Below are 15,678 nucleotides of genomic sequence, written 5' to 3' on the forward strand. Positions count from 1 at the left end.
ATTTCGTAAGAATCGGTACGGAGTGACCTATTCTCGAATCGCCTCGAATAATTCCCTCAAGATCCGAAGATTCTGTGCCAACTCACCGTTTATTGAAACACTTAGACGGCAACATTGACCGCACTACATTTTGGAGCAGTTTGGCATTTAAAACGTAAGAACGTCATTTTTCTTTTTATATTTCCAATATTTAAATAGTGAACATCAGTATATACTACAAAAACAAAAGAAAAAAAAGAAAAGCAGTTAAAAAATGGTCCAATGTCATAACCCCAAACCATAGACAACTTTAGGCAAAATGCACGGCGTTTCGATGCCCAACATTAGGACAAAAATGCATGGCGATCCAATGTTCTAATTTGCAGTTATTAGACAAGCCCTGCAAATGGGGTGATTTGATGCATTTGAATATTATTACACTACCCACAAATGTTATAAATAAATAAATAAATAAGAAAGAGTAAAAGGTTCGATATTTAAAAAAATGTATGATTTGTATAGGGCCGAAGTTCTAATCAATCCAATTAAAACCCACCTTCAAATACTATAAAAAAATGTGGTTTCAATATTAGAAATGTTTGTGATAATTTTAAAATATATTTTCATTTTTAATTATAAAATTTATAGCTTCAAAAATAACATAGATCAAATAGATTTATGAATATTTAAAAAATCTTAAAATTGGTACAAGATGCACTATTTCCAAAATTTTAATCTTATTTTTTTCTCATAACCATTACAAGATGCACTATTTCCAAACCTTTAAACCTATTTTTTTCTCATATCCATACATCTTGATAACAAAATGATCAATTTGAAAATATTTGAGAATCAAAACAACCTCTTGATAGTAAAATTTTTTAGATGGGCTCTAATTTGATAGTAATTTGATAGCTTAGAGCCTCGACTCCGTATAAACTTTTCCCTTGACAAAGAGGTTCAATTTGATGATCGAAACGAGGCCGCACATATTGAAAAACCAATCCCAATGAACGGTATAAACTTTTCCCTTGACAAAGAGGTTCAATTTGATGATCGAAACGAGGCCGCACATATTGAAAAACCAATCCCAATGAACGGTATATAACCTCGCATACCGGACAGCCAAATTGAAAAACAAGAAAATTTCGTATAGAACTCTAATTTCTCTTCTTATTTCATGATAAACCCTCTTTTCAGTTTTATTTCAAACGGCATAAAAAAATCACTTTCAACTACCCCTTCATTTTTTATCTCCCTCATTTATTCACTTTTGACTATAAAAATTAACTTCAACAAACTTTTTTTATACCATTTCAACCAAAAAAACCTTTTTATACCATTTCAATCATAAAACGTTTCAAAAACATTTCAAAAACTTTTTTAACCCACCCAATTATATTTTTTAACCCAAAAACATTTCAAAAATATTTTTTTATAATTTGTTTTTACTTTTTTAACCCCTCAATGCCACATCGCTCTTATCTCTCGTATTGAATTGAAATGATATAAAAATATTTATTGAGATTAATTTTTAAAATAAAAAATAAATAAATGATGAAAATAAGTGATAAAAAAGCACGGCAAAATCTTTAAAGATTTTTTTATGCCGTTTGAAAAAAAAAAATAGAAAAAAGATATTGAAGAATCAAAGTTCTATATAAAATTTTCCCTTAGAAAAAATACTATAAATAGAGGTATAACACGTTGCCATAAAATTTTAAAAGTACCAAACTTATTGACAAAAAGTAAAAAAAACAAGCTCTCTATGTTTCCCTTAGAGCATAGAAATTCTATCTTCCCATAAAAATTCTATCCTCCCTTTTATCCAACCATTTATTTTGAATGAAAGTCAAAGACTGCCCAATCACAACATCATCATGTCTGTATATTATTTTATTTTTAATTTTTTTTCTATAAATTATTTTAACACCAAATCTTTTTACATCCATTTTTCTATTAAACTCATAAAAATATATAAAAAAAATATTTTCTAAAAATAAAATAACAAAAATACCTTTAAAATTTTAAAAAGATATTTTACTAATTATATTTTATGAAAAAATTATTTTAAATATTTTTTTATAAATTCACCCCACACGTATCAAATTTCAATTTTATATTCGTACGATTTGTATAAAAAACTAAAAAAAAAATACTTTGAGATATCTAATCTTTACTCTCTCGATCAAAATTGATCGTTATACAAAAACTAAAAAAAAAATACTTTGAGATATCTAATCTTTACTCTCTCGATCAAAATTGATCGTTGATCGATTGAATGACAAAAGAAGGATAAAATTGGACGGCTGAATAACAAAGGAAGGATAAAACTTCTATGGAAGAAGCATATAAATCTTTTCCCAAGGTAAAATATGCGAGTTGTATAGAGCGAAACTCTAAACAATAATAAATAAAATAAAAAAAAGCACTTCTAAATGTGATTCCACTGCTGAAAATCTTTGTGAAACCCTTAAATTATATTTTCATCTTTAACTATAAAATTTAAATCTTCAAAAATAGCATAGATCCACTTGAAATATAGATTAAAAAATAATATAAATCAACTTGAAATATAAAAAATTGACAATCCAAAAATACGTTCCCATATGTATTATTCCAAAATGTATAATCCATTTTATTTTATTTTTCTGATGTCCATGCATCTTGACGTAAGAGATGATTAATTTGAAGATATTTCACCAAACCTGATGATTAATTTGAAGATATTTCAACAAACCTGAAAGTAAAGTTGTTTGACGGATATTTGAGCATCAAAACAACCTGATTTGAGACGGGCTCTAATTTGATTGTTTAGAGACTCAGGCTCTATACAAACCCTTTTTCCAAAAGTAAATTACCCACTCCGTAGGTAAGAAATCACTTTTTTGTCATTAATATGCGATAGACACCCGTCTAAATAAATGCCTCTTATTCACAACTCTTCAAGCATCACATGGGCAATGGAGAATTGAGAATTTTAAAAGCGAGAGAGACAGAAGGGCAAAAAAAAAAAAAAACACAAAAACCTAACTAAAAGCATCATTATTAACAACTCAAAGGAAGGATGGCACTCTCCAAAAAAAAAAAAACAAAAAAGAAAAAAAAAAACTTAAAAAAGAAAGGAAACTCAGGTTCAAGGAAAGGTTGTCCTAGAATTGGAATGAGAAAAGCTGCTTCTCCTCCGCTTCAAAATCACATATCTCTGTGTGTTGCAGAGTTGTGAAAAGCAGCCCTTACTTGACTCTTCCCATGAGGAGGAGCATGGATAGTTTCAGGCAATATAACACTTTCTTTTTGGGAGGTGGTCAGTGTTCGAAGCTCATCTGGACTAAGGTTGAAGGCTGTGGCCAGCTCTGGCCCCCTCATTAGGTTCAAGACAGAGTTTGGTCCCACCAAGAACTGGGGTCTGTTACTTTGAGCCGAGGTGGTGAAGCCGAAGAATTCCATCGGCCCACTCCTAGACGCAATTTGGCAGAAGGGGAAGTAGCGGGGGATCCAAAAGGCATCACCCTCCTTCACATTGGTGTCCATGGCGAGGGAACCATTGGGGAAGACCACCTGCACGTTGCCCATTCCTTGCAGCACAATGCCGTACTCGGTGGCAATCGGATTCATATGTGGCGCCATCATCGCACCCTGCAAAAGAAATTAGAAGTGATTGATTGGTTAATCTCCTCGTCCTATATATGATGGTTCTTAATCTTTGAATTGAGAACAACTATATCAAAGGTATTAAATCATGGAACTAAAAAGAAATTTTCAAATTTTTTGTGTGTAAATCAAGGGTTGAGTAAGCAAGCAAGTGACTCACAGCGGTGAGGTTGACAAGATAGACACCAATATCAGAGTGGGCGAGAGGCGAGTAGTCATGGTGGTCGAGGGCAATGCTCCACCCATGTTTATTTCTGAAATCGGGCTTCTTCTTGTACAAGTTGTATGAGTCAGTAGTGTGTCTCTGAGCTTTATTCTCCTCACCGAAGACCGACTTCATAAGCTTCCTCCAGCCCCAATTCACTATCTCTTCCTCCTCCTCTTCTACAACTCTATGAGGAGTTGGTTTGATGAGAGAAAATGCCTTCGGAGGCTCGTGGGCACCTGTCATGTATATGATGGGCCCTGCGCTGGGCCTCCCTAACATGCTGCTCAGCTCCTCCGTCGATACCTGCAATCACAGAAATCATCGTAAATCGAAGGGCCAGCAGAATTTTATAGAAGTCGAAAAAGAAGGCTCCAATTGTTGACACCACTCCTCAAATGGAGGAGCATTAGCAAGCTTACATTAAATGCTGTGCTGAGTGTCTTGAGATTGAATCCAGAAAGCACAGAACCACGTCCACCTCCAAGAATGAAAGACTGCACATGATCACAAATAAGGTTAAAAAAAAAAAAAAAACCCATTAACCCATTCCACCAGAGAACCAAAGAATAGGGAAAAAATTCACGGAAAAGCTAATAGATATACAGAGGACCTGGAATGGCTGATGCCCAATGCGCTCAGAAGTGTCTATGCTGCATATGATCTGCAACCTCTGACCTTCCCCGATGTTCACAAGATAGAAAGGAGACCCAGCAGGGATACTGTAAACATCGCCTATTCGCAATTCCTTCTCCACCAAATCATCCCTGTTAATCCACCCAATCTTCGCCGAACCTTTCCATATCACCCCAAAATTTTCAGCAAGACAATAAAATCAGTGCTTGAGCAAATAAAATAGAGAGAGAGAGAGAGAGAGAGAGAGAGAGAAAGAGAGAGGGAGGCTTAAGATGGTTCATACCTCTGCGGACGAAGAGAATTAAGGCGGCATCAAGGTACTGAGGAACAAAGAGGGACTCTGGTTCCATGTTAATAAACCCAATATTCATGGGGCTCGAAACTCCTCTTTCAGCTCCCATCATCACTCTTACTTCACCAGCTTCAGTCTTAATAACTTGTTTGGAATCTCGCAGGATGAACAAATCTCCTCCTTCGCTGCCTCTTCCTCCATGTTCTTCTTCTCTGCCCTCACCTTCTTCCCCTCTGCCCACAACAACCCTGAAATCCCACAACACAATGAGACTGAGGAGAAGAAAAGGAAGAAAGATTTTGGCACCCATACGTATACAATTTCGACTCTCAGAGAGAGCTGTGAAAGAACAGAGAGAGAGTGTGTGATGAAAGCAAAGGTGGGGAAGGGATGAATATATATAAATGGGGGAGGGGCACAGAGAGAGAGAGGGAGTAACACACGTAGTCCATGCAGGGATTGGTATGGGAGGTGGCACACAGAGGAGGAGCCAGCAAGGGTGGAACTAAGATTTGGAGTTGGGAAGCTTAGAAAATGGTGGGATGGGTGGCTTCTCCCCGATGCTATTGCTACGACAAAGTCCACCCAGAGAAAGGAAATCATGATTTTAACGGCACTCGGCTTCAAGATGAAAAATTGGCAAAATTATCTATGGACCAATTTTTTTTTTGCCCCTCTAGAGTATAGGTTTATATAAGGAAATTATCAAAAATAAAATTAATTTTTGATATATCAGGAAAAAAAATCACATACTTTTATATAGTTCATCTTTATTCTTTTTTTTCATTTTTTACATTTTTTTTATCAAAATAGCCTGCACGGTAATCATATTAGTGTGAAGACTTCATCATCATGGTACATTAAGTACCTTAATGAGTACCACATTTTATATGGCATTTAAAATGCCGAGACAACTCGAAACCTTGTTACGGTACTTGAAAGATTGTGATACTATTATATCTTATAGCCCTCCTGAGAGCCTTTTTTTTATTATGGTTTTGTTTTTCCCATTTTAGGGTGGCTCTCTCTATTTTTCCTCTCTAACGCAAAATTTCTCGAGGTTCTGAATATATGGCGCTCAATCTCTCACCGGTTCTCTTTCTCCCTCATTTGCTTCATCTCATTAGACCTCTCCTTTGAGGTAAGAAATCTTCCTCATTTTTTTTTTTTATTTTTTTTTTAGCAAGTTTCAATTGTACTTTGTAACATTTCAACCAATTTAGGTTAAGTATGGTGTGCTCAAAAAATAAAACCAAATCAGATAAATAGCTTGATAATTGTTGGTAGAGTTGTGACATATAAATCCCCAATTCTTCTTTTTTCTATTATTACCAAGCAATGCTAGATTGATTGTGTATAGCTTGATAATTGTTGATAGGGTTGTGATATATAATGTTGCATGTCCTCTTATTTCACAATTTTTTAGTTAGGTCAGATATTTTAAGGTATCTTTAATGTATGTTCAATGCACTATTTTCTACTTTTTTGTATACGCATTATTTATGTACTTTTTATTGTTGAAAAAAAATCCATGAGGCATTATTTGCAGCAGTGACATGACAATTAAGAAACGTGTTAAAATCTATTTGTAATTATTTGTGATAATTCTAGGAGCTCTATAACTTTTTTTCTATTATTTGTGATAATGTTAGAAACCACATTATTGAAGAAGTGTGATTGATGGTTTTGCATTTATAGTTTCTTCTTGAAAGATGTTATTATGAGATTTTTTGTTTATTATTGTTGATTTTGTATTTTTTATCTGAGTAGATGTTTTATTTTGGAACTATTCTTGAAGCCCCTAAAGTTTTGTATCATGCTGGAATGAGGTTTCTTATTGCTACTTTTCACATTTTTATTTATTTGTTACCATAGAAAACTAATGATCACTTACTGAACAGGGATCATGGCCGAAGGCACACCCTGCCCTAGAGGTCCTAAGATTCCTGTATTGCGCACTAGACAAAGACAACATATATCACATAAGGTCTAAGAAGGAGAGGTATGTACACATGCTCAAAATTATATTCTTTGTATAACATGTTGGTTAATCAATTTATTTATTTTAATGTTTGAAATCATAAATTCTATTTCAGGATCAGGATAATCCCATCAGGATTGATGAGAAGGCCAATGCACTAACTTTATGGCCTTTAATAAACAATGATCAAATTGACTTGGTCAAGAGATCAGAATTGCATCCTCTGACCATAGTTGCGATGACTCACCATGACCGTGGCACATTGGCTATTATGATCGAGAGTGGCACGCAGAGACGAATATCGGGTGCTTCAATATGGACGTCAGAGAGATGATGCCTACTCTTGAAGATGTATGAAAAATTCTTTGGTTAAGAGTGACAGGTGTAGTTGTAACTCCTAAAAAAGTGGAGAAGTTCGGGGATTTTATAGTCCGCATGCTAGGATAGCTGCCACCAAGTACTAACCATTCCATTACTCTGTTCACATGGTTGAGGAATATATTTAGACAGAAAACTATAACCGAATCACCCTGTTACGACACACCCGTGCCTACCTCCTTTATCTAGTCTGTTGCATAATCTTTGTGGATTCCATAGACAGTATGATGTCTACATGATATTTCTAGCCCCATATTTTGGGTGTGCGAGATGCCCTAGGTTATTTGTTACAAGCCTTGTCAAAGGTTGTTCGTCCTGATTACCAACACCTGAGTAGATTAGCCACTCTTTTGCTAGTAATGCTAATTTGCTAATGTTTTGATAATTTTTTAAAACTTTTGATAGATATTTGGTTGTAATACTTATTTTTTATGCATGCATTTCAGTGCTGGTCGTACGAGCATTTCAAATTGTTGCACCCAATCCCCAAAGACATACCGGCAGGGCTTCCTAGATCCCTCAGATGGGCCCCTCCTAGACAATGGGATAACTCTCAAAACTTCACTCTCATGGGGTGTCAGGAGATTGATAATGCATGGATAAATGATGTTAGTATAGAATAGTTTTCATTGACCTTGTTTATTTATATTTTAGTAAATTTCTATGCAGGTTATTTACTATAATTTTTTACTTTCTTTCATAAATCATATGGACCCCATATGATGATTTTTTTGATGTAGGAGGGGCAGAGATTATGCCCTTCTTGTTCGGCAAATTGCTTATGTGATACGTACCTCATATGTATACACTTTTGCGAGGGGTACATGTTAGCAATTTGGACTCCACCAAGGGATAACGACAGATCCCTTGCAGTAGGAGAGGAGGGAGAGACGAGCGAAGAGGCTGAGAACTGAGGAAACAAGCTGCGACCTCATATAGATATGTGAATGATCATGCTAGATTATATGTGTCAGGCAGCAGATGACATGTTCAATGGGAAGCTGACATAAGAATACATCGAGTAGTCAAGGCTAAGGACTAAGCCCCTAATCCATAACCTATATATAAAATGTCCCTCAAGATTCACACCTCGAGGTTATCACTATGAAGATATAATTGCAAGACTATTGTAGAACTATCACTATTTTATTAACGCCTCTTTAATTTTAGAAGTCTTAATGATCCATTTTCATATGACTTGATGCAGCCCAAGGACATTAAGCATGCAACACAACTTGTAGGTCAATGTTACACTTCAAAAAATTGGGACCTAATTGGGGAAGTAATAGAATCACTGAAATTATATGATCTAGAAGCTAAGACTCAAGCAGCTGGGCCGCATGCAGGGGAGGAGATAAGAAGGGATGAGGAGGCCTCTGAGAAAATGGAGTTGGATTACAGACATGGGGAGATGGAAGTTATGGTTCCAGTATGGCACCCCCCTCAACCAGTTGAGGGGCCAAATAATACAAAACCTATCCCCGAACTGGATCAACGAGTGGCGCCTATCTATGGGTTATGCTCTCGCGTAGTTTGACAGGAAGAGAGCTAGGAACATAGCAGCTCAAATACAATACAATTAGAGTTCCCACAGTGGGGTCAGAAGTATAAAGTTCGAAGGAAGTGTTCTTAATGAATTTTCCTTATCTCTTTTTTTGTTGCTCAAGCTATTTTTGTAAAGAGGTCAGCAGTGACTATAGCGTGTAAAGAAACCAGTAGTGCATATAGTGTGTAAAGTGGTCAGTAATACCTACATTTCCAAGCTGCATTACAGTATTTTAAAGACCATAATGCTCAAATTTCCAGTAGTTTTCCAGTAGGCTTTTAGAAATTATGATATTTTAAGTACCGTAAGGATCAAGTTAAGCATTATGGTACTTTAAAGACTGTAATGCTCAAATTTCTAATAGTTTTCCAGTACGCTTTAAAAAATTACAATATTTTAAGTACCGCAATGACCAGGCTAAATATTACGGTACTTTAATGACTGTAGTTCTCAAATATCCAGTAGCTTCTCAGTAGGCTTCTAAGAAATACGGTCTTTCCAGTAGTTTTAAAAGAACGTGATGCCTGAAAGCTGCTGAAATTCCTGTAGCTTTGAAATTTTGACTTTTTAAGATTTTTATTAGAGGTTTGAAATGAGAAATCTCAAAATTGAACAGAAACTCCATAACATCAAAACCAACAACTTTAGATATTTCATAAATTGAACCAAAGAGCCATATCAACTAGTACTATTGGTCTCTTTACATAATTTCATATATTCGATTTGCATGCCTTCCAATTATGGCCCGCGACCCCGCAGCGACTACACTTAAAAGGCCTTATCTCTTTGTACTATATTTTTCTACATGGTTTCTTTAGCCGGCCCAGGGTTTGCCTTGCAGTTGGCAGCAGTAGTGTTGTAGGGGTTCGCCTTGCAGTTGGCAGCAATAGTGTTGTATAGACAATCTTTGGCAACTCAATTGTATTCAGCATAGGGTTGAAGGGAAGGGAATATGCTCTATGGCAAATCGCCGCAAAACTCTGTAACAACTTAATGCCTATGATCTATAGTGGCGATCGCATGACTGCATGACAACCTACTAACTTGCTACAATTGATAACTATATGTATGTGTCACTAGATTAACAATATGTCATAACCACATTGTTCTCATGCATACTATCATGTGGCCATATGACTATATGAAAGAATTTTGACTTATCCCTCTTGTATATTTCCTCTTGGGCCTTATGTGTAAGCACGTCGCTCCATCCTAGGGACATAATCATCTTCTTAAAAAATTCACTTAACCCTTAGGCATTTAAGGAGTTTCATAATGGGCTTCTCCCGAGCCTTTAATATCCACTTGTTATATGATTCGGATATGTTTGAAGTCAGATAATTGTATCAACACCCCCGAAAATATGTGTTTGCCTAATATTTCAGATATTGTTACATGATCCAGTCATAGGCCTCAAAATTTGCACTCTTAATCATTGTCATGTACTCATCGAACATTGATACAAACAATATACGTGTAGCTTTGTGAGCAACGAATTTCTAAAGCCCTTTTTAAAGTTCTCAGAAAGGTAACGCATATAACACCCTTGCTCACTAGTTGGGAATACTTCTCCAATTGCGGCAATAGCCCTTTCTGACAATCTGAGACAATAGTCAATGCTGGCAAATCAGGCCTCTCGTCAAACTGCTCATTGAGAAACAATAGAAACCAAGTCCAACTTGGTGTATTTTCCACTCTCAACCACTGCATATGCTGTGAAAAATATATTTTCATTCGCATCTACCTCAACTACAGCCAATAGTATCCCTTTGTATCTTCTCTTTATAAAAGTCACATCTAGTCACATCAATGGCCTGCAAGCATACATAAAACCATACAAACATAGGCGACTGCCTATAAGCACGAGCTCAAACCTATCATGATTATCTGTCTGAATAATTTTTAAGGTTTCATGGTTAGTTATTTAGATCTTATGAAGGTACTTGTCGAGATCCTTGTATGCCTTCATGTGGGAACCGTCATGTATCTCTTGTGCAACCTCTTTATCCTGTCATGTGTTGGTAAGATAGTGTGACATCATGATCACATCGTATATCATTAATAACATCTAGAGGTGTCAGATTGGGCATTTCCAAAATGTCTTTGATACTATTTGCTACCCAGTGGCTTTGAGCAAGCGGCTGATGAACCTTGTCTATTGTGCCAACACATGAATACACGTTTACAAAACTCTTCACCCTGAAGAAGTTTGATGTATTACCTCCAACAGTACACTCGCCATTAACACCCATCTGTAGCACACCTCACCCATATATGTCTCTCCGCACTTTTTATAAACTTCATATTGAAGTTTTGTGATATGACATAATCAATAAGGTGATTATGACATCATCAAAATCCTAACCTTATTAAAGTACAACTTCGTAACGAGCAATCTTTAGGTTGCTTTCTATAGGATTGATCTCGTCAATATGGCACTCGATTTCTGAATCATGCTCATCTTTACGCCTATGTCAGTAGCACCTTCACTTTGAACTACTTGCTCTAGTCGGGTACGCTGTGGAGAGGCATACAAGGCCATCAAATATGAGCCCCAAAGTTTGGTCATAGATTGAGAGCCCCTTTTACAGTATTTGAAAATGAATGGTCGTTAAGACATATATAATGATTGTCGGCTTTCAGGAATATTGAGGCCTTGGATAGCAAGTCCTGAAATTATCATACCTCATTTATGATATTTGAAGTGTAGGTTACATATGCCTCTTAAAATTATGCCCATTAACCTCATATATGACCCCACAAGTTGTCAAGCATATATGTGCTTTGGCAAGCACTCTTTTACCTTCACTTCATCCTTTGAAATTACCCCTTGCTTTCAATTATAAATCTCCCAAGTGTATCTGGTCCTCGAACAAGGGTCCAAAAACGCACTCAGTAGGGAGAGGGAGATGCACTATGGGCCATTGAAGTAGGAGATCTATCAATTGAGAGAGGCTTCACTCTAAGTCATTCATCCATAACTAGCTATCACACAATAAAGGATGAGATTTGATCACTTCCTCTAGCCAATCTAAGCCCTTAATTTCTCTTGGAGGTACATAGTCCATATAATTTCTAGGTTAATTGATCCTTAATTTAAACAAACCAATGACCACGGTTATCCATGTAATTATTTGGTTAATTTAATAAAGAGATAGACTCATAAATGGAGTCTCTCTCATGTGTAGATATTCCTTCTCTCTCATAAGATAGCCAAGTCTTATGGCTTCACTCATGCTGTAAATAAAAGTGTGACATTCTATATACTCAAATCTGAGACCGACCGGACTAGTGGAAGGTCGATCGGTCTAAGATCGTGCCCAAACTTAATTATTTAAATGAGTTGAAGAGGTAGACCCTGTTAAATTCAAATCTATAGAGAAATCATCCTTAAAAGACCTATTTTTTGCAGATCTGTAGCGAGCCTGACTGAAATTTGAAATAAACACAAAGAAATCAAAACTAAAAGGAAAAAGGAAAAACAAACTATTTAAAGAAAGTAAAGGATATCAATAAAACGGGAATAAAAATAAACAAAGATGAGCAAAATAGAATAAAGAGTCTAATCAATGAAAATAAAGATAGATAACAATAAAAATAAAGAGATTGATGAAGGAAATTTTGAAAAAAAAAAAGAAGTCTAATAAAGGAAATAAAACTAAACAATTAGAGAAAATAATGAAGCAAAGCAAATAATAAATAAAATAAAATAGAAAGAAGAAAGGACCTAAAGTGAGGCCTTTAGGCCTGACACACGAAGTTGGGCCTGAATCAAATGGCAAAAAAGTTAAGTCCTTATTTATTGATCTTCAAGTTTATGATCCCAATTGAATGAAAGTACCCCCTAGAAGAGACAAATTCGTAGGAACTCTTACATGTAGGGGTTTGTTTTTTTTTTAACTGAAAAGGTTCTTTTTGATTTTTTTATGAGAGAAATGCCTAGGAACTCTTACATCTAGGGTTTTTTTTTTTTTTTAATTAACTGAAAAGGTTTGTTTTGATTTTTTATAATGGCTTGCGAAGGCCCTATAAGTAATGTTTGGATGGCCTAAAGCTGGGGTGCAAGGTTTTCAAGACTTTTATAACTGGAAATAGGGTTAGGGTTTCTGTTCGAATCTCTTCTCACTAGAATAGCTAGAAAAATGACTTTCATAAGAAAAATATACTCCAAAACAGGAAGATAGTGCTATGATTTGATATAGAGTGACATGTATCAATCACTACAACTTGTGATGCAAATTTCTCTCTGGCTAATCCATCTTTTCCTTATCTTTACAAGATTACTTAGAACATCAAGGTGAATCTAATGGTGGTAGTTTGATTGATTTTTTATGCTTTTAGAAGGCCATGATATACGAATTCTCCTTTTCAGGTTATAGATAATGCCTAATTTGGAAATCTTTCCTAATTGGGAGATTCTAAATATTGACCAGCATGCCTTAGATGTTTAGGATATTTGGTTTCCTAAAATGTGATGTACAATTGTTTAAGATGCAAAATCTGACAGATCTTACAATGAAGATCTTTCGGATCGGACACTGTAAAATGAATGAAAATGAAAGAAATAAAGTGGTAAAGAAAGTGGGACAAATCGAATTCAGATTTGAGACCAGATCTGCTCGTTTCTAGATCTGCCCGGAAACGAGCAGATCTGCTCTCATATCTGTGGCAGGGCCAGCATGATCCAAGACATTACAAAATACGCTTTTTAAGCAAATGAGAAGATCAAAATGAAATAAAAATAATAAAGTAGAGAAGTAAAATGGAAAGAAATGATACCAAACCGGGCCGGATGGCTTGGGACTCCTGAGGCTTCTAGGGCTCACCCGTATCAGACTTGATCCTCTTTTGCCTCTCTAATTTGGATGTCGACCAAACAGTCTGTGGTGTAAAGGGTTAGATCTAGAGTTGTTGTGCCCTAGGTTTAGTTCTGATCTAGGGTTCCCGTGCCCTAGGTCTAGGTTTCCTCAGGCTTCAGGGTTAGGGTTTTAGGAAGCTAGGGTTTTCTAAAGCTATCTCTCTTCTAATCTCTCTGTGGTTTTTTATCTCTATCTCCTATCAAATGGCCACGAAAAAAGGCCTTATAGGGGTCAAAATCCGTTGGGAAGGATGTACGCACATAACAAGCACATCCCCATCCTAAAATCCAAGTTATGAGGGTCTTAGATCTGGGCAACACAACTAGTGTCGCCCAGTAGGCATGTTGCCCAGTCTAGGCTGGGCGACACTGCTAGTATCGCCCAAGTCAAACTTGGTAAAAATTGATATTTTAAACTTTAGGGGTGTTCCTTAGCCTTTTGTAAAGCTATCAGAAAAAATTTGAGTCAAAAAGGATTTTTTTGCTATTTTTAATGATTGTTTTGGTAAAACAGGGCATTTACACTGGGTCAAAACAAAGTTTTTGCAGGGTTATGGGCATGCAGATTGGTTGTGGGTCACAAGATAGGTTGTTTGAACTATAAATTTAGGTTTACTAGGTTAAATGTGGTCTTAAGGGTTCAGAAAACCACAAAATTTGCCAGATTTAAAATGGGGTGTCTACAGTTGCCCATCTTTGGCACTCCTTGTCTTTCGAGGGACAGGCGAGCGGCAAAGAAGTAGACACTCTGTCGTTCCCTATGCTTCGAGGGGCAGGTGAACGTCAAAGGTTTATTCCTAAAGTAACATGGTCAGAGGGCACACCAACTAATCCATCCAAGTCATTGCGCTCACGGAGCTCACCCACCTAGGGCATTTTTCCTCTTAGGGTTTTCAGCGTGTGAGTTACACAAGCTTGAAACTCGAGTTGGATTTTCTGGCCATGCCACTTAACTTCAGGGGTTTTGCAGTTTGAAATTTTCAACCTTGGTATTTTCTCTGATCTCCTTAGGGTTTCTTGAGGTTGTCTATTGGAAAAGGCTTTCTATAGGAAGAGACATGTCTGGCCATTCCAAAGAGAGAAACGAGGCAGCAACGCGGCAATCACGGCAACGTGGTAATCATCATATACGGGTGTCCAAGCTCCTTTGTTTTTTAAAAGTCTATTAAAAATTTTGAATGTAGGGGGAGATTTGAAATAAAACCTGGAGCAGGGACAGGTTACGATTTTAACAAAGAAATTAAAGTTTTTGAAAACACAAGACATATAGTGAAAATTTTTTAAAAGAGAAAGATATTTCAAAAAATAAAATTGGTTAGCAGTTTTAACTCTTGTAACCATAGAGCCCTCTAAGTAGTTTAGCGTCATGCAGTGATGGACCATACACTCGACCCTTTTACATCATATGGGGATAAACGAAATACACCTGACCCTCTTACGTCATACAAGGATAGACATTTTCATTGAACAGGGTGGTTGTGCCCTGAACACACCTGACCTTTTGCATCATACGGGACTAAACGTTACCTGTTTCGGCTCTTTTACGTCGCACGAGTTTGATGTTAAACTGGATACACCCGACCTTTAACGTCATACGGGGCTAGACGTTACCTATCTCGGCTCTTTTACATCGCACGAGTTTGACGTTTTTTCATTAAACAGGGTGGTTGTACCCTGGATACACCCAACCTTTTGCATCATACGGGGCTACATGTTACCTGTCTCAGCTCTTTTACGTCGTACGAGTTTGATGTTTTCCCTGTCTCAGCTCTTTTACGTTGCATGAGTTTGATGTTTTTCCTGCCTCGACTCTTTTACATCGCATGAGTTTGACGTTTTTCCTGTCTCGGCTCTTTTACTCGCACAAGTTTGAGGTTTTCTGAATTGGACGTTGGTTGGCAGTTTAGATTCATGTCACCGAGGAGCAGTCTTTTTGAATTTATTTTTTGTTTTTTGAAATTTTGAAAAATTGATCGGTAGTTTAGGCTTGTGCCACTGAGGAGTGAATCAATCTTTTTTTTATTGATTTTTTTTTAAAATTTTATTTTTTCTGGAAAATTGGTTGGCAGTTTAGGCTTGTTCCACTAAGGAGTGCTTGAAATTTTTGAAAATTAATTAAAAAGTTTTAGAATGGTCGTAAAAACACATG

At 36.4% G+C, this 15,678-nt stretch overlaps 1 protein-coding gene and 1 long non-coding RNA gene across 2 annotated transcripts; one reads left to right on the forward strand and one right to left on the reverse strand.

The window, feature by feature from the left end:
* Window positions 1–2,896: 2,896 nt before the first annotated feature.
* On the reverse strand, window positions 2,897–5,135 carry LOC18433135 (RmlC-like cupins superfamily protein). The gene is made up of 5 exons (XM_006843231.4): window positions 4,758–5,135; window positions 4,452–4,633; window positions 4,261–4,335; window positions 3,794–4,144; window positions 2,897–3,618 (listed from the first exon to the last, which is right to left on the reverse strand). Exons 1-5 carry the CDS (start codon window positions 5,074–5,076, stop codon window positions 3,175–3,177), a joined length of 1,371 nt encoding a protein of 456 aa, XP_006843294.1. The 5' UTR covers window positions 5,077–5,135; the 3' UTR covers window positions 2,897–3,174.
* A 691-nt stretch (window positions 5,136–5,826) lies between these two features.
* LOC148780983 (uncharacterized) lies at window positions 5,827–7,803 on the forward strand. The gene is made up of 4 exons (XR_016061218.1): window positions 5,827–5,907; window positions 6,668–6,768; window positions 6,863–7,098; window positions 7,572–7,803. It is a non-coding gene; the product is annotated as an uncharacterized LOC148780983 (long non-coding RNA).
* Window positions 7,804–15,678: the final 7,875 nt, after the last annotated feature.

This window comes from Amborella trichopoda, chromosome 8, assembly GCF_054954075.1.
Source record: "Amborella trichopoda isolate Santa Cruz 75 chromosome 8, AtrichopodaSantaCruz75HAP2 v2.0, whole genome shotgun sequence".
In the NCBI taxonomy this organism is placed as follows: Eukaryota; Viridiplantae; Streptophyta; class Magnoliopsida; order Amborellales; family Amborellaceae; genus Amborella; species Amborella trichopoda.